Source organism: Chlorocebus sabaeus, chromosome 1 (assembly GCF_047675955.1).
Source record: "Chlorocebus sabaeus isolate Y175 chromosome 1, mChlSab1.0.hap1, whole genome shotgun sequence".
In the NCBI taxonomy this organism is placed as follows: Eukaryota; Metazoa; Chordata; class Mammalia; order Primates; family Cercopithecidae; genus Chlorocebus; species Chlorocebus sabaeus.
The window spans coordinates 116648568-116668898 of record NC_132904.1 but is presented as its reverse complement, the minus strand read 5'-3'; the positions used below and the strand labels follow the sequence as shown (position 1 = coordinate 116668898).

Here is a 20331-nt window from a genome sequence, read left to right as displayed (position 1 = left end):
ATGAAAGACTGTTTTCTCCCTAAGATCAGGAATAAGGCAAGCATGTCTTGTCACTCTAATTCAATCTCATACTAGAAGTCTTAGCCAATGCAATAAAGCCAAGAACAAGAAATAAAAGATAAACAGCTTGAAAATAAGGAAATAAAAACTATACACAACATGTTTATCTATGGAGAAAACTCCAAAAGATTTATTTTTAAAAGCACCAAGAAATAATAAGTGAATTTAGCAAGACCACAAGATACAAGGACAAGAATCTAGCTAATCATACTCCTTTATACCACCAATGAACTGAGATGTGAAATTAAAAAAAAAAAAAATACTATTTTAAGAAACACACTCAACCCCAAAGAAATGAAGTTCTTAAATATAAATTAATGGCCTCTCACTGGCTTTAAAAGCAAGGTCATTTCTATTGTTCAAAGCTAAAATAAGCAATTAACCCAAGGAGCTACTGGTTCTAAGATTTAGCTTCAAATCCTTACAAATGTTATCTTAATCTCCAGAAAGTGTTCATTTTTGCAACAAATCAGACATTGCAGAAAAGTAATAATTTATTTTTTAGAAAGAAAAAAGTCATCACCTGTTCATGTTCAGTACCAAAATCATCATCTTCTGCTCCAATAATATGAGGTGCTATACGGATTGAGGGACTTCCGACAAGTGATTGAGTGTCCTGGCAACATTCAGGGAAAAGAAACAGAAAAATTATCTGGTGGTCAAATTTAGAAAAAGAATAAAGCCAACCCATCAAAAAGACATGATTCACTTAAATGGTGAGATTTCGTTTTGTTTATTTCCGTTGAAGTACTTTATTTTCAAAGTAGGGGTTCACAAATTCTCAAGGCCATGAACCACTCTGGCAGAGAAAATGACCACAACAACGGTTTTTTTTTGGGTGGGGGAAAAACCATTTCCCTTGGAAACAGGAAATATCCTTTGCTCACTATACACTTGGTTGTCTGACTCTAACATTTTCTGTATACTTTTGTAACTTCTTTTATTAATTCATACATACTTAGAACTTCTTACAGAAAAAAATAAAGTTGGGCTTACATAAATGGTTACAATTTAAAAATTAAAGAAAAAGTGAATGAAGACAATAGGACAAAGGCAGAAATGATAATACAAAGTTAGAAGAGAGGTTAATATACCTGAGAAGTACTAACCCAAGATTTCCATTAATGATACATAATTGAAGGCGATCATCGAACTCTATTTTTTCATTTTTAATTAATTTTCATAAATGTATAATTCAGGGTTTCTCAACTGTGGCACTGTTAATATTTTGGGCCAGAGAGTTCTTTGTTGTAGGGGCTAGCCTGTGCATTCTAAGACGTTTAGCAGCATCCCTGACCTCTGTGGGGCCCACCAGATGCCAACTGCAGCCTCAAAGCCCTAGACATCAAAAATGTTTCCAGACATCTGTCAAACGTCCACAGAGGCACAATCATTCTTGGTTGAAAAATCACTGATAAAATACTCTAAAATCATCAAGTAATCTCACAAACACTGCTACAGAAACAAAGATACCAAAATTCTAATAAACTGTAGATTGGCAGATAGTTCCCCATGCAATAGCTCCTCCATTTGTCAACTCACAAAGTTGGATTCAGCACAAAAACGGCAGTACAGAGGCATTAATATATAAAATAATAAACATTGGTGCTGGGCATAGTAGCTCAGGCCTGTAACCTCAGCACTTTGGCAGGTCAAGGAGGGAGGATCACTTGAGGCCAGGATTTTGAAATCAGCCTGGGAAAAACAAAGAGATCCACTCTAAAAAAAGCCAAAATAAATTAGCCAGGCATGGTGGCATGTGTCTATAGTCTTAGCTACCTGGGAGACTAAAGTGGGTGGACAGTTTGAGCCCAGGAGTTTGAGGTTACAGTTAACCTCTGTACTGCAGCTTGGGTGACAGAGTAAGACCCTGTCTCATTCATACATATATACATACACAAATATATGCATCATAAATACATACATACATACAGGATGTCTGAAGACCATAAGTACTAAAATTAAAGACCATATAGCAATGGGGAATAAAAATTTTGGAAGAAATAGGAAAAAAATGAGTTTGGCTTAAATCTGACAGCAGTTTAACACTGCAAGATCTGGATGGAGTTCAGCAAAGAAAGGTGGGCCTATGATTTGAGAGTCATGTGCACAGCAGTTATAGCAGTTATAGCTGAAGCTGTATAAACAGATCCACAAGTTTTAAACTGAGTGAATAATAAGTATATGTAGTTTTTCCTCCTTGTATTGCAACACTACATATTGAGTCTCCTAAACACATTCTGCCTTTTAATAATTCTTATTATTTTCTTTAACCTCAAGGCTTTAATAATTCCAAAAAAAAGAAATCAGGTGAAACTGGTTGGGCACTGTGGCTCATGCCTATAATCCCAGCACTTTGGGAGGCTGAGGCGGGTGGATCACCTGAGGTCAGGAGTTTGAGACCACCCTGGCCAACATGGCGAAATCCCTCCCTACAAAAAGAAAAAAAAAGAAAAAGAAATCAGGTGAAACAACATAAATTAGTTTAGAGCAGTAGTCAGACAATTTTGATTTTATAATGATTTAATGTCTCTGATTTTTCGATAGTCCTTATGTTGCTGACAATAAAAACATTACAAAATGCTGTTGTATCTTTTACTCCACAACTGTAAACAAATCTAATTAGAAAATAAAATGAGAATGCTTAAAACCATGCAATTAAGAATATGTAAGATCGAGCAAGTCTACTTCTTGATAAACACCCACAAAAACTGAAGGCAAGGCAGCATATTCACAATAGCCAAAAAGTGGAAGCAATCTAAGTACCCACTGACAGACAGATAAACAAAACGTAGTATATATACATGTCATGGAATATGATTTGGTCTCAAAAAGGAAAGAAATTCTGATACATGCTACAACATGGATGAAAGCTGAAGACATATGCTAAGTGAGAGAAGTCAGTCATGAAAGGATAAACATTGTATCATTCTTTTTACCTGAGTATCTAAAGTAGTCAAATTCATAGAGACAGAAAGTAGAATGGTGGCTGCCAGGGGCCGGGGGAAGGGGGAAATGTAGATTTAGTGTTTACTGGGTACCAAGTTGCAGTTGGAGAAGATGTGGCAGTGATGGTCGCACAACAATGTGAATATACTTAATGCCACTGTACACTTAAAAATGGTTAAACTAGTACATTTTACGTTACCACCACGACAAATACTAAGAACCTAATAATACTTACTAATCATGGAATAGCTCTTGACTTATTCAAATCTTTATTAAGTTTCTTTAATAAATTTAATTTTTTTCTCCAAAAAATAAAAAATAAAATACGTAAACATCAGATGTGTCTATATCATACTTTAAGTATACGGAAAGCTAAAGACAGCACTATCATTGCATAGATTTCATACTCACAGTGTCCTGAATTGTTTCACTTTTCTCTGGGTTTTCCTCTAGATAAATCCTCTCTTTTGGGCCACTCTTGGGACTCTAATAAAAAGAAACAAGATCTTCAGTTCATTTCAATAGGCACACCAAAAGGAGAAGAGGGAAAAAAGTGTGAAAAAAAATTGCTCTGAATTTCATATTTGTATTTACAACTACTAAATATCTTTCATAAAATACTTGGTTCTGCTACTTTTTCTTTACTTCGACAAGTCACTTATTCTCTCACCTTTTCAGTTTTATGTTGATAAACAATACAGAGTCAACAAAACAATTTTACCTAACCTCCAGGCCTGGAGGTTACTTTCTACCAAATTACTAGATATATTGCATACCTGAAACTCATTATGTCAAAATCAAACTCTTTTTTTTTTTTTGGAGACGGAGTCTTGCTCTGTCACCCAGGCTGGAATGCAGTGGCAAGATCTCGACTCCCTGCAAGCTCCGCCTCCCAGGTTCACGCCATTCTCCTACCTCAGCCTCCCGAGTAGCTGGGACTACAGGCACCCGCCACCATGCCCAAATAATTTTTTGTATTTTTAGTAGAGACAGGGTTTCACCGTGTTAGCCAGGATGGTCTCGATCTCCTGACCTCATAATTCGCCCGCCTTGGCCTCCCAAAGTGCTGGGATTACAGGCGTGAGCCACCGCGCCCGGCCAAAATTCCAACTCTCTTTATTTATCTTCCTTAACCCTTACCTTCTCAAACTATCCTTTCTATTCAAGTTAAAAGCATTTTGCCCTACTTATGAGTACAATTAAGCTTCTACTATTCTGTTACTCCCTTCATGTGAAAGGTGGATTTTAATACATTTATATGGTATTATATAATACCTAATACGGTTGTTCTTCAGTATTTGTGGGGGAATGGTTGCTCAAGTCCCTGATATAAAATGGTATAATATTTGCATATAACCTATGCAAATCTTCTATGTATTTTAAATCATCTCTAGATTACTTATAATACCTGATACAGTGTAAATGCTGTACAAATAGTTGTTACACTGTATTGTCTAGGGGATAATGACTAGGAAAAAAGTCTGTGCATATTCAGTACAGATGCATTTCTATTCCTGAATATTGTGATCCACGGTTGGCTGAATCCACAGATGCTGCCCACAAATACTGAGAATGGACTGTATAAAATATAAACCATATGGGACGCAGAAACTCACTTTGTGGAGATGAGGAACACCCCAAAGCAATGGGAGACATTCTTTAGAGCAACCGAAAATGAGGAAGCAGAGACCTAACGAATGCAGGGAAGATACATTTTACCTATGCATATACCCAGATATCTTGGTGGTATCACAAGGTATTTCTGCCACCAAGAGAAAACAGCAGTTTCAAATGTATGCCCCACCTTGGAGAAATGAATGACTTTCAGGTCTTGGACAAGATATATAAAAGATTAGAATAATTCTGTCACAAAAATCAAGAAAGCTATCAAAGATACTGGAGGGGCATGTCAAAAGAACACAGGAGAAAATTTGAGAGGGTTCCCACCAACAAAAAAAAAAGAGTAACTCATACGGAAATCCGTGAGTTCAAAATATTACACACATATACCCTTCCCACTTGTCACCTTTGGAGTTTGTAAGAGTATCATCTCTCCTGAAAAGACTCTTCTGAAAAGAATCAAGGGAAGTATTTACCCTACATTTTCTGCATAAGCTATATTTTAGGGTAACCTATTAGCTAGTAAGGGAAATCATTTCTTGTAACACAACTCCGTGTAATAAATACAGAAATAATGACAAAATTATAATAATATCCTTTTGAAACTCAGAATTAAACAATGGATCTAGGCATTCTGATCACAAATGGCATGTGAAAACATTTCATAAAAGCTATTTGATAGGGAACATTTATAATGAAGGAAATCATGCTGACATCACCTAAACACCTTAAGCTTACAACCACAGTAAGACAGCCATTCACATACTGATGTGATATAACGAGATGTACACAATATCATCCATGAATTATTCCAAATAACAACTATCAAACCTAATGTGACCAAGACTTGTAGATTTAACTGGGAGTTTTCAGAAAATCTAGATAAAGTAACATGTCATACGACACCATGAAAATATAATTAGGAAATGGACTGTTTTACCGAACATATGACCCAATTTCTTTAACAACAACAACAACAAAATGGCCAAGGAAAAAAAAGAAGGAAACTATTATAAACTATAAAGACTTAAAATGACTTATCAACCAATGGCAATATGAAAGCCTTGAATGGATCCTGAATCAAATAAACTGTAAAAAGATCATTATAAAACAAGGTAATAAAACTGTGTATTGAGAAAATATTAATTCTTAGGATTTAATAAGAATATTATAGCTATATTTTAAAAACTTATCTCTTAGAGAGAGACACATTATTAAACTAATGCCTTGGATTTACTTTAATCCAGTGTCTCGAGGATGTAAGGAATAGCGGGTACAAACAAAACTGCTAAGGCTAGGTTCTCAGGGACCTGAGAAGGATTATGTTAGTCTTTACTTTTGAATATGTTTAAAAATTTTCCAAGATAAATAGTTTTTCAAAAATATCACTCACAAACTGAAAAATCAAAAGGAGAGATGCTCTGAATTTTAGATGATGATTTGTTATCAAGTTGCTTCTCTTGTGAGAACTGGGTATCAGGGCATTCTTTAATGCCTTCTCCAAAGTAAGCAAAAGTAGGAACTTTCACAAAACCACCAGGAAATTATTTTATAAAAATGAGGAGACAATGAAAAAGTTAAAAGGACTGATTCAAAAGATAAAATGTAAAACAGTAATTCAAAGTACTGTTAAAACAACAACAACAAAAGCAGACTGATTCCTCCATACTTACAACACAATTGAAACAAACATGGAAATCCGTAAGCTAAAAGCAACACATCTTTAGTCTCAAATGGACACTTGTAGAAATTAAACCTGTGTGTTATGTGTTCAGAAGACAGCCTAGCTTGGACTTTATCATTTCTCACTTGGATTTCCATGATATTCAGTTATTTATTTGGCCTCAGTTTCCTCATCAATGAAATGGTGATACTGTTTTTTTAAGATTATTATGAGTGTTAAAAAAGAGTATCTGTAAAGCATTGGGTACAACCTCTGGCACAAAGTAGTTATTGAATAAGTGCTAACTATTATCCATTCAGCACACATTTATTAAAGTATCTATTAAGCCAAGCAGTCTTCTTTTCCTACAGATCTCCCTCTTTACTCCAAATTATTTTCCCCAGATACGTTTCTGATGGTGCCTGTCTTCTGCATGCAAGATAAAGCCCACTTTATTAATTGATTTCATTTATTCAAATACTAAGTATCAATTACATGTCAAACAGTCTTAATTGACCGGAATGCCTATTTCTATACTCAACAATTCACTCTTTTTTTTACCCACCTGCTCTGTCAACCAGGCTGGAGTGCAATGGCGCGATCTTGGCTCACTGCAACCTCCGCCTACCTGGTTCAAGCAATTCTCCTGCCTCAGACTCCAGAGCAGCTGAGATTACAGGCGTGTGCCATCACACCCAGCTAATTTTTTTTTGGATTTTTAGTAGAGACAGGGTTTCACTATGTTGGCCAGGCTGGTTTTGAACTCCTGACCTTGTGACTGGCCTGCCTCGGCCTCCCAAAGTGCTGGGATTACAGGCGTGATCCACTGCGCCCAGCCGACAATTCGCTCTTTTATAAGGTTATATTTCTAAGTCACACGTTTTATTGCAACATTCCTCTAAATACAAGATAAAATTCAAATTTCTCATTTGTATCATTTGCTCTGAATGCCTACAATTTGCTACACTTTGGAAACATAAAGTCAGACAAGACAGTCCCTCTGCTCTCAAGGAACTTCCCATCTCATGGTAGGGACAAGCCATGAAAACAGAGAGGAGACGCGGCAGTAAAACAAAAAGAAGAGTACGAGAAGCATTCCCAAAAGCAGTATGTAGCGCTAGAACAAGCTGAAGCCCTTTATAACCTGGACTCATGATTTGGCTTCTAAGATAATCTCTAGCCATTTCATCTATAACCCTAATACACCAGGTTGCCCTAAAATTTTCACTGCTCTCTCAAAATGTTATGCATTTTCATACCTCAGTGCTCTTGTTTATATTTAGATTACTGGTATTTTGGAGCTAGGCAGAAGTAGATTACCTATTGCCTGAGTAAGTGTGGAAAGTTAACTCCCTTTGTTAAAGTTAATTAACTCAATTTTTTCTTTTGTAAAGTTACAGTAACAACGGTACTACTTCATAAGGCTGTTCTGAGAATTAACTAAGGAACATAAAACACATCACTGTGTATGCCATATATACCCAACAAATATTAGCTATTACCATTTTTTCCTTGAGCCCAAACTGAAATCTTCCATTAAAACCTTTAGCTAACCCAATCACGAGACTCCTATCACCATCTTTCAAAAATAAATAAATAAATAAATAAAAACCCACAAATCCTCAGTTTGTTTTTTGGATGAGGAACTGGGTCATTGGGCCTAAGCCTCAAGAGATAGCCTGACTTATGGCTTAGACCATGGATTCCTTTTTAAAAAACAACAAAACAAAACAACCCCCATCCCAACAACCTTCAATAAGAGAGAAACTTCACATTGTTAAATAGTAGATGTGTATATATGTAACAGAAGTCCCAAGAAGTGACACCTCTTCTATATGCAAAGCACTGTATTTCCTATTCTTTTTTTTTTTTTTTAAGAAATATAACCCACAAAATTGATTTCATGACCCACAATTACAAAACATTCATTCAGACAACTTCCCTCATCACTTTTAAAGAGGGTGATCTACATTTAAGTCATTATTCCTATCACTGCATACAATTTACAAAGTATTGTTGAGTAAATAATACTGAACTTAGCTTTTAAGTATTCATATGTCTATGGTGCTACATCATATTCAGCTTAAAATGTTTTATTATCATCTTAACAGACACTCATGTTCATCTGGCAGTTTCTGGGTTAATCAAGAAAGTGCTGTTACTAAACCCGGGCTATTAACTGAAGCCTATCTAACAGGACTAAGGTTTTTCCTCTTGGTAATGGCAAAGTGCCCCATGATTCAAGACTGAGTCACTCTGACCACAAATGGAATATTAACATGCTCTTAAAGATATCAACAGTTGGTCTCTCGGTTCAGTAAGAATGCACTGGCATTAGTAACTTCTCTACCCACGAACAAGATGCCTGCTGGGAAATTCCATCCCTGTAAAAGAAACAGTTGGCAATGGGTGTTCAAGGGAAAAAGTGAACTCTGGAATTAAAAGCTTATATACAACAGTATCCAGATTTCTGTTTATCAAATTGGTATATTAAAAATGGGGATGGTAAAAAGTGCTAAGACACCTCTAACTCACGTCACTTAAAATCAAATCTAGAAAGGGGCTGTAAAGAAGAATACAGAAGAAAAAAGATTTGGAACACTGAATACTTACATCTGCATTGTCACTACTGGGCCGAGAAGCATCTCCACTGCTACAGTCAGTCCTGCCCAGGCCATCTCCAGGATCTGTTTCTGCCTCACTGACTGTTAGGGTGTCACCTAAAGGTCTGGAGGGTGTAACTACAGCTCCATCCTAAAACAGATTAAAGAAAAACATACCCACACAAACACATAAAAGAAAACTTTCATTACTTGCTGCATAAAGAAATAGAGTGGTACTATAATCTACATGGAGACTGCTAAAAGTTGGACATTCTGATGTGCTCAAGTATGGTTAAAATTCTACGAGTAAAATCCATAAATAACTACTAATTCTGGGATTCTAAAATGACATGACCTTAAAGACAGGGCAAGTGATATTTTGGTAAAAAGAATATAAGTTCAAACTTACAAATATAGCAAAAAGGTAAAATGTTTTGTTAATTGATATTGTCTGCCCATTAATTAAGGTTATTACCCTACAGTTTCTTGTTAACTACCTTCCAATGCTTCAGAGTGTCAATCAATGGTCAATTCTGGGACATAATGCTATAACATAAATTATTACAAGCATTTAGATCAGGTTCTAAGCATTTATTTATTTATATAATTTGAGACGGAGTCCTGTTCTGTCACCCAGCCTGGAGCGCAGTGGCAGGATCTCGGCTCACTGCAACCTCCGCCTCCATGGTTCAAGCCATTCTCCTCCCTCAGCCTCCCGAGTAGCTGGGATTACAGGCACGCACCACCAAACTTGGCTAATTTTTTTATTTTTAGTAGAGTCGGAGTTTCACTATGTTGGCCAGGATGGTCTCAAACTCCTGACTTCAGATGATCTGCCCGTCTTGGCCTCCCAAAGTGCTGCGATTACAGGTGTGAGCCACGCACGCCTGGCCAGGTTATAAAGATTTAGATAGCTGCCCAAACAGGGTAGGAATATTGTATTTGTCTGGTAGTAACATAAAACTGTCAACATTACTGAGGTGTAACACGCAAAATGTGACATAGCTAGTGGGACTGAAAGTAATGAAAAAAAATGGAATGAAAAGTACACTAAACTAGGATGTCAGGGGAGCTTACATACTGTATGGTCTTGTATAGATGATTTAAGCAGTTTAGACTCTAGGTTTCTCAACTATGTATTTTTTAATCAAAAAGTAAGTAGATTAGGCTAGATGATCTCAATAATTCTTTTGCGAATATGTAGCTTTCCCTTCAGACTTAACTCAGGAATAGTGATAAACAAACAAACAGTGTTTACCTATTTTAAATGTATAGGCAATTTATCTACTTTGCTTTAAGATGAAGTACAAGGTGCTTTACATACCCCAAATCTGAATATTACAGAATGTAAGTCTGGTTAACATATAAATGCTGAGCTTTTTTTTTTTTTTTTCCTTATGAGACCATTATCTCTATAGCTTATACCTATACAGCAAATTCTACTGAAATCTATTTTTAAATTACAATAAAAATACAGTCAATTAAGGGTATGAATGTGCTTTTGAATCCTCAGACTGGGTTTGAATTCCAGTTCTATTACTTTTCAGCTATATGACCTCAGACAAGTAATGTAATCTCTCTAACTCTTTCTAAGTATATATGTAAACTGGAAGAAAACAACCATAAGTCACCTCAGAGATGCTATGCAGATTAAATAAGAAAATGCTTGTCCATATATTTGCTCAATGCCTGTCATTTTAAAATCTTAAATTCCTACTTAAAAACATATCAACTGCCATTCTGTTTTAAGATGGCAGAATGAACCACAAAAAAATATAAATATATATATATATAAATACATTTTAGTAGTTGGTCACATCAAAGCAAAAGCACTCAATTCTTTTTTACATTATTATGGAACAAAGAAATGTGATATCATGAGCAAGCAAACAATCAGACGCCCACATTTATTTTTGTTAATCATTACTTCTGTAACATCCTTAACAGGACATCCTGTTGTCCTATGCTAGAAAAATAACTTTAAAAAAGTCAACTGCAACATTCTCTGACACATTCCCAGAAGAAAATTCTCCTGCAAAAAGTTGGGTAGCACTTGTAATAGTAATGCTACCTGAGCAGAGCCTGTGGCTTTGGATAACTGCTCTTGCAGCTGAGGAATGTGTTTCTTGGCCTCTTGGATCTCTTTTAGCAATCTTTGGGCAGGTGTTCGGTTGTAATCTTCCTGCAATAACTGAAAAGTTATAAAAATATTTTCAGAATTAATTACTTTTGTAAAAAAGATACAGAAATAGTCCATTCTTAATCAATAATATAACTAATGGCATTGGTTACAATACTGCTTGATTGTGACTATGATAAACAGCAACTCAACCATGCCCACTCACATTTTTATTGGCCTATACACAGCCCTACTTCTCATTTAATACCTGTAGCCGTTCCTGTTCTTTCTGTAACATTTTTCTCAGAATTTCTACTTTCTGGTTATGAACCACATTGTTTTCCTCCTAGAAAAGAAAAAGATAAAAAACAAACAACAACCAGTATAGAGAAAATGAAGCTAAAATAAACAGAGAAAATGTGACATATAAAGTTCTGCCTTGGCTCCAATTATCAATACCTATTAGGTTTTTATTTCTGGGTTATGAGGACAAACTTTTAGACATGACACTTAAAAGACAAGAAACTACAAAGAAATGTCTGCCCTTCTATTTCATCTTTACTAAACTAGATTCAAGAGAACATTAAATATTGATATTGGAGAAATTAAGTTGTCTTAATATAAGAATAGTATCTTTTACTTTCCCTCATTTGGATCTTTACTATCGATCCCTATGCATAGCTCAAAATCCCAGTACCTCTTACCTGAAATATGAAGACAGCTCCCTAATTCATCACCCTTCATCCCTCCTGGTTTCACAACCCTATAATATTTTACCAAATTAGCCTTCCTATAATCCTAGGATAATCATGTACTCTTTTGCTTAAAAAGAAACAACGCTGAATGGATTCTTACTGCTTATCTAGTTACATGTAAATTAGCTTGGGAGATGTGACTTTTCAAAATAGTCAACCTACTATTTTCAAGTTCATCTCCCACTATGTACATCCTTAACAGGCACCAACCAAACAAAAATCCTAGCTACTTCTCCACAATATTTGATGCTTTCTTGGCTCCTTCTATTTATTGTTCTTCTTCTATGTGCTTTCTCTCTCCTTTGAATCCTCACAGAACTTAGTATTTTTTTGCCCTCATAATGTCTACATTCTGCCTTGTATTATAGTTACTTGTATACTCTTGATTTAATCTCAATCAACAAAGCTTTGTTAAGCACCTTCTACATGCTAAGCAATATTTCAGATGCTGGAAACGTAACAGTAAACAAAATAAACAAAAATCCCCACCCGCCTAAAATTACACATTCTAAGATGACTATAACCTTGGACATAAGAGTACCTTAACTATATTTTTGTGGGTGGCACATTGTTTTATATATGACAGGTGTTTAATACTTGTTAAATTAAATCTGCTATGACAATATTCTAATCATTCCTATTATGTAATTTTTATATTAGTAAATCGTTTTCTAGAACCTTAAATTTAATTAGTTCATCAGCCTAATACTTGAACACTCTTAATATAAAGTAAACACATCCTTATAGGACTGAGTATTTAACTAAGAAATTTCCCCATTCTTACCCCCATGAGCACAGGACTAGTGATTCTCTCCATATTCCCAGATGCTCCAGGTGAATGAGGAGATGTCATGATGGGAGACATATGTCCAATGACTGATGGCTCTACTTCAGAGTCGGCAAGTGGAATCTGGGGCGACCCAGGTGGGCGTCCCTGAACAGTGAGAGCTACATAGGAACCAGCTTGGGGTGGGGAGATGGAAAAAGGGAAGGGAAGGAAAATAACATTGTCAAGAAACTTTTCATACCATTTTACTACTTAATCTTTGATAGTTCTAAAAGATCCAGTTATGTAAGACTGTCCCATCTTCTGCTAATCATTTCTCTACAGAAAAAAATTAATTTGTCATTTCTTTTATGATTGCCCTAAAAATCCAAAAGAATGATGCCGTTTTCAGATAGCAAGTTACTATTTGTAAGATCAGATATTACTTAAAAGCAAATAAAATTTATAACTCCAAGAATATATTTTCTTAATTTAGAGGATTAGTGGCTATGTTTAATTAATTTCTTAAATGTAATTTTTAAAAAAATCTTTTTTTTTTTTAATCAGGGTCTCACTTTGTCACCCAGGCTGGAATGCAGTGGCACGATCTCAGCTCACTGCAGCCTCGACTTCCTGGGTTCAAGCAATCCTCCTCCCTCAGCCCTCACAAGCACCTGGGATTTTTTTTTTTTAAAAGACGGGGTTTCGCCATGCTGCCCAGGCTGGTCTTAAACTCCTGAGCTCAAGTGATCCACCCACCTCAGCCTCCCAAGTTGCAGGATTACAGATGTGAGACACGGCACCCAGCCTAGATCTTCGTATTTTAAGATGATACTAACTAGGCATGGTTTAGTGAATACGCTAGAATATAAAATGTAGTTTTAAATTAACTTTACAAAATGAGTATGACCAAAAAATATTCTACAATAACAGGGAAAAACACAATCAATAATAAGTAGTAAATTTTAGTGAAAAACATTTGGAGGAATGGACAGGAATTCATTAGACCTATTATGGGAGTGAAAAATCTAGACAGCAAAAATCACCATAATCAGGCCGAGCATGGTGGCTCATGCCTGTAATCCCAGCACTTTGGGAGGCTGAGGCGGGCGGATCACGAGGTCAGGAGATCAAGAGTAGCCTGGCTAACATGGTGAAACCCCGTCTCTACTAAAAATACAAAAAATTAGCCGGGCGTGGTAGCACATGCCTGTCGTCTCAGCTTCTAGGGAGGCTGAGGCAGGAGAATCACTTGAATCTGGGAGGCGGAAGTTGCAGTGAGCCGAGATCGTGCCACTGCACTCCAGCCTGGGTGACAGAACAAGACTCTGTCTCAAAAAAAAAAAAAAAAAAAAAAAAAAAAAATCACCATAATCAGAGTCAGTAATAGATATAGCAAAACTTTCTTCTTAGACATTTCAATAGGACTTTCAAATGTATTTTACACTTGTCTCCCAATTTAACCCTCCCATGGAAATCACTATCAATTATTTCACAGTGTTTTGGCATTCTAAAAACTATTTTTGCTATGTATAATAGTCACAAGTGTTATGATTTGGAGGAATTTTACATAGAAACACTTTCTAAGGCTCTTCAATCTTATTGCTATCAGAAAGTCATCTATTATATCTCACTTGCCTATGTACTTGCTTATAATAGCTTCCTAGCTTTTCCCTTCCCTTCTTTAGCTGTTTCTAAACTGCTCTGATTTGATATCACTTTTATTATATCCAGAATACGCATTAAAAAGTAGGACATGCAGGAACTCTGTTACATACACCCAGGCTTTAGGGATGTCACATTTATATATGTTTTGGAGATGCAAAGGTTTTTAGGATGAACTTTAAGTTTTTAGCTATGCCCTTACTATTGGATAATTAATTTATTGCTAGATTCCCAGGATTTAATTTTTTAAGTAAAATTTATACTGGAATGAGCAAAAAATACAACCTAGAAAGCTAAAGAAATGTTTTTATACATCTCAATGGACATCAGGCATAAACTTATTAACATAAACCATATTTATGTAGCACATAACAATTCATAAATCACATTCTCATTAAATAAGTGGTCAAATTTATTCAAGTATGGGGATCTAATTTTGATCCCTGCACTCTTTTAAAATAAAGTTAAGAACGCTGATCAAAGTGACCATTTGGAGCACTGGTACTCTGATGAAAAAGTTTTAAAATTTTCATAGTTGCTTAACATAGCAGTACAAAGGCCAACAAAAAAGTTAGTTTATTAAATTTCTTCTGAAGATGTCCATCCACCCAATACAGAGAAATAGAATTAAATAAAACAGTAGTGATTCTGCTTGATCACAAACAATTGTCTCTTATTTCTAGTCTACTTTACTGTGGAATAATCTGATGTAGAAGATCATAAATTCTTTTTTTTATTCCTTTTTTAAAAATTTTCATTCAGTTTAAGCAGTCTCTCTCGCTCTCTTTTTTTAAAGAGATACAACAACAAATACATAAGGCCCAAACCAGGCCAGAACAAAGAAAAAGGAAGTTGCATTTTAGGTGGTGGACTCCCATGTGACTTTCTTTACTACTGTTATAACTGTCATGCTATTTTCCATTCAATATGTGAAGCACTTAGAAAATATAAAATCTTGGCCAGGCGTAGTGGCGCATGCCTGTAATCCTGGCGCTTTGGGAGGCTGAGGCAGGTGAGCCCAGGAGTTTGACAGCAGCCTGGGGAATATATCAAAAACCAGTGTCTACAATAACAAAACAAAACAAAACAAAACAAGACAAAACAAAAATCAAGGTGGGAGGATCACTTAAACCCAGAAGTTGGAGGCTGTAGTGAGCTATAATTGCACCACTGCATTCTACAAGACCCTGATCCCCCCCCCCAAAAAAAAAAAAAAGAAAAGAAAATACAAAATCTCTCTTGGAAAGCAGGTAAGGTTAAAGGGTAACAACAAAATGAAACCAAAGCCCAGGTTAGGGAAGGTGTAGCACCTAGACTTCACCTGACTCAGATTCAGATGACCCACCCCATCACCACCTGCCAGCAAAGCTCACAGGGCCACTGAACCTTCCCTTCTCCCTGTGCAGATGGGAAAACTGAGGCCCTGTGAGTGGCTGAAGCCTGGCTTGACCATACCTCACTGCCAGCTGAAGGTACATGAATTTACCTTTGACCCTGCAAGTGACGGGAGGTTAGCTGCAGACTCCCACTGCTTCAAGCCTGGTTCTCCACGGAGAACTAAGTCCACAGAGAACTAAGTCCACAGAGAACTAAGTCCAAGTGGGCTACTCACCCCTAAACCTGAAGATCACAAATTCTTAACCTTGAAGATTTCCAAGAGAAGATCGCTACTCTGGATTATATAATCATTTACTTATCTGAGGGAAAGTGATTGTGTTAGATGATTTTTAAAGTTTCATTTCAGTTCATCAGGCCATATGTCTGATTTCTCAACCTCCTTCCTCTCAGGTGACTCATGCATTTCTTTCAAATATATGTATTCAATATTACCAAGAATGACAGGAATATTATAATCAACCATATAAATGGAGTTGACAAAAGATAGTTATTAGTAAGTTAAGAGTTTTCACCTCAGATTTTCCTTCAATGCAGGGATCAGCAAACTCCAGCCAAGGGCCTAAACCAGGATCACAGACTTTCGGTAAATAAAGTTTTACTAAAGCACAGCCACAACCATTCATTTACATATTGTCTATAGCTGCTTTCATGATACAATGACAGAGTCGGTAGTAGACTATACAGTCCACACAGCCTAAATATTTACTATTTGGCCTATAACAGGAAATTTGCTGATCCTTACTTTAAGGGTTTCAGAAAACAATTAAAACTAAGAATAACATTCACCTACATCTGATTAGCTTCACCACCTCCAGATGATTTGAATGAGTCACTAGAGTTCCATTCACCTGTAAGAAAACGAGAGGAGTGTATGTCATATACATCCTATTGAGACAATGGATAAAAGGACTTCAGGAATTATCATACATAATATAACCAATTATAATATAGTAATCACATTACATTAAAATATTTATGTATTTGATTCAATATTCATTTTCACACCATGATTCTACAGGGCATATTCGGCAACAAAATGAACTTAAACATAAACCAAGGCCTTGACATACAAAACATTACAACTTATTCACCATGACAAATGACAAAACATAACATGAAACAGATTTACAAATCCTTCACAGTGAAGGGCTCATACAAACAGAAAAGATCTCTTTGCTTTACTAAGTCATCAATTTGTCAAAATTAATAATAAATAAAAAATAATTTTTAAAAGTATTTCCACAATATTCAATTTGCTTTTAGTTTTTCAATCATGATCTAATCTTTACAAAGAAAATTAATTTTCAGACCGGCTAAATGTAGAAAAAGTTATCCCAATTCTGAATTAAACCAAACAAATCAAGGCAAAACTATCAAATGTGGATTTAACATTAATTTTTTGATTAATTCTCTGATCCAAGTTATCTAAAATTCAAATACATTAGTGTAAAAAACAGAAGTACAAGTATACTCAACCTGCCCCATGAGATAGTTACTGTTAGCTATGACATTTAATTTTGGAGACACTTTTCTAGTACACATACACCAAACAGACACATAAACATTATACATTACAACTGGCTTTTTCCTGGAAAAAAAAAATAAAACTTTTTTCTCACTGTACGGCAGCTATCTTTCAATAAAGGTAAACACTGACCTAAACCACTCTTTTCAAAAGCTGCAAATGAAATATAATTTATTTCTCTGTCCCTCAGTTTATGCAGTTATATAATAAAGCCAATACAAATTTCTCTGTACACATGACTTCACATTTGTACACTTATTTCCTCAGATAAGTTCCTAAAAGCAAAACTGCTTGTCACATGTTATATACTTTCTTAAAGGCTTTTGATACATATTCACAGACTTTCATCCAAACAGGTTTTACCTAATTTATACTCATAACAAACTCATGAGAATAGTCATTTTATCATACCCAAACTATACTAAATGTGTATTACCAATCTTTAAATTTTCTGACAGCCAAATGTATTTTTCACCTATCATTTTAATTCCTACTTCTTTGTTATAGGTGAGGTTGGCCATATCCCCATTAATATGCTATGTATTTCAATTACTTTGGAGAATTGCCTGATAAAATTATTTGCCCATTATTCTTTTAGAATATTTATTCCTTTCTTATAATTTAAAAGTGTTCTTTAAAATTAAGGATATCTGGTCTCTGATACATTTCAAATATTTCTTCCAAATTATTGTTCAAGGTATGTTTTCCTATGTAATAATAATTTGATTTTAAGTACTCAAATTAGTCGATTATTTCAAGAATAGTTACTGACTAACCCATTCTTTCTCTAGTGATCTGAAATCTATTTCTAGTCTCTCTGTTGTGTTCCACTGGTAGGTCTATATATAGATTAGAGTCATATACATCTCTTCTCACACATACACATACATATAACATTTTTTTCTTTAGTGATTCTTACATCTTTATAAAGTTCATCTGGTAGAATAATCAAATTGACATCTACCACTACAATTCTATTTGCATACAGGTCAGGTATTGCTTATCTGAAATACCTGGTACCAGAAGAAGTGTTTCGGATTTTTTTGAAGTTTGGAATATTTGTATATACATAATGATACATCTTGGGGATGAGACCCAGCTTTAAATATGAGCCTTTTATGTTTCATATATACCTTATACACATAGCCTGAAGGTAGTTTTACACATTTTAAATACTTTTGTGCATGAAACCAAGATTTTTGTTTTGGTCTGGTTTTATTTACTGTTTTTTAAAGACAGGGTCTCACTATTTGCCCAGGTTGAAGTGCTGTGGCTATTCTCAGTTATGATCAAAGTGCACTGCAGTCTCAACTCCTGCACTCAAGTGATCCTCCCACCTCAGCCTCCTGGGTAGCTAGTAATACAGGCTCAAGCTACTGTACCTGGTGAAAACAACTTTTGACTGTGACCCATCACATGAGGTCAGGTGTGAAATTTTCCACTTATGGTGTCATGTTGGTACTCAAAAAGTTGCAGAGTTGGGAGCATTTCAGGTTTCAGATTAGAAATGCTCAACTTTACTTTGATGAGAATTGCTTAATAACAGACTAATCTGGAGAGAAATGACCTTTCCAACATTGAATTACTCTCCTACTCAAGAACATATATTCCTCCATTATTTTCAATCCTTTTATTATGTCCTTCAGTAAAGGATAATATTAATTTTAAAACAAATGAAATAAGTTTTTATAGTCAATAGATCACACATAATATGATGCTTTTTATAAAAATCCAAGTGAAAAAAGCAGAATATGACCAATATATGTTGTTTTTTAATCCTACCGTAAATTCTATAATAGGCTTTTCCTTACCTTGATGATTCGATCACCTGTCTGTACTCCAGCCCGCATGGCTGCTCCATCTGTATGAGAAATTAATTACTTAAAATGTGATTCATTTGCATTTATTGATCATCTTCTTGACAGAGGAACAGTATAACAAAGTGGTTAAAAACATGGGCTGTCCTTTGGGAAGCTGAGAAGGGCAGATCACGAGGTCAAGAGATCGAGACCATCCTGGCCAACATGGTAAAACCCCGTTTCTACTAAAAATACAAAAATTAGCTGGGTGTGGTGGCACGTGCCTGTAGTCCCAGCTGCTCAGCAGGCTGAGGCAGGAGAATCGCTTGAACCCGGGAGGCGGAGGTTGCAGTGAGCCGAGATTGTGCCACTGCACTCCAGCCTGGCAACAGAGCGAGACTTGATCTCAAAAAAAAAAAAAAAAAAGGCAGGGGCTGTAAAGTCAGACTTTACATTCAAATCCTGCTTCTACCACTCACTAGTTGTGTGACCTTGGACTGATTTTATGGTTTTTTTACTCTAAGCTTCAATATCACCTATAAAATGGGGATAAAAAAATTGTCTACCTCAAAATTATAGCACCCAACATAAAGAAAGTATTCAATATATGGTAACAGCAGTAGAAAATATTGTCATTGTTGTTTTGGGAAAAGAAATGGTATTTTTGAGGCCACAGCTATCTCTTTAATCTGTCTTTGCCAAAATACCACTGGTGCCACGAAAAACTGAAATTTCAGAAACTTTTGTGTGGACAATAAAGTATCATGACCAAGGAGTCACATGATTTCTAAAACTATATAAAAACTGATTTTCTAACAAGTACAAAAAAAAAATCAACTAGAGTAAATTCCTTCCTATAACTATGACATACATTTGACATATAGACGAATCTAGCACAATAGTCCACATGACCTGCAATCTATGTAATTATTCTATTCTTGGGAATTGCCATTATTTAAGCTTTTCTATTCTTACTCTGTTTACTGAGTGATAAATTGTTTTTAGAAATGCCTTGCCTTCTTTGACAGACTGTACGAAGACTGGATTGTCTCCACTGACCGTCAGCCCAAATCCATTGTCATCTTTCTGGATGACTACGCAACGTTGAACAAGACCTGCACAAGAACCACAGCGTAAAAAAAGAAGGAAGAGAAAACAGAAAAAGGAAAAGACAATAATTATATATTAGTAATAAACTGTTCCATCTGGAGAAACACAAAATAGCACATGTAAATCCACAAGGTAAAATAAGAACACTAACCCCCATCAACAAAGCAAACACAAGAACACCACAGAGTCACACATACTGTTTTCTCACTGGCGAAGTATAATAGAATTGCTCCAATATTAAAAACAGCTATGGAAAACTGCAAAATATTAAGTATTAGACATGAGACAGCTAGAAGGAA

The 20331-nt window shown here is 35.6% G+C and overlaps 1 protein-coding gene across 4 annotated transcripts in view; it reads right to left on the bottom strand.

Moving 5' to 3' along the window:
* Positions 1 to 20331, bottom strand: part of ARHGEF12 (Rho guanine nucleotide exchange factor 12) — a 147258-nt gene that overhangs the window by 43656 nt on the left and 83271 nt on the right. For 3 of the 4 annotated variants that reach the window (XM_038005085.2, XM_038005086.2, XM_038005088.2), the window contains 9 exons: positions 19939 to 20037; positions 18935 to 18984; positions 16389 to 16446; positions 12554 to 12732; positions 11283 to 11360; positions 10967 to 11086; positions 8906 to 9046; positions 3421 to 3495; positions 584 to 676 (listed from right to left, as the gene is read on the bottom strand). In XM_038005085.2, the coding sequence (XP_037861013.1) occupies positions 584 to 676; positions 3421 to 3495; positions 8906 to 9046; positions 10967 to 11086; positions 11283 to 11360; positions 12554 to 12732; positions 16389 to 16446; positions 18935 to 18984; positions 19939 to 20037 (893 nt within the window). The remainder of the gene's footprint in view (positions 1 to 583; positions 677 to 3420; positions 3496 to 8905; positions 9047 to 10966; positions 11087 to 11282; positions 11361 to 12553; positions 12733 to 16388; positions 16447 to 18934; positions 18985 to 19938; positions 20038 to 20331) is intronic. The other variant, XM_038005087.2, reaches the window with a different exon arrangement.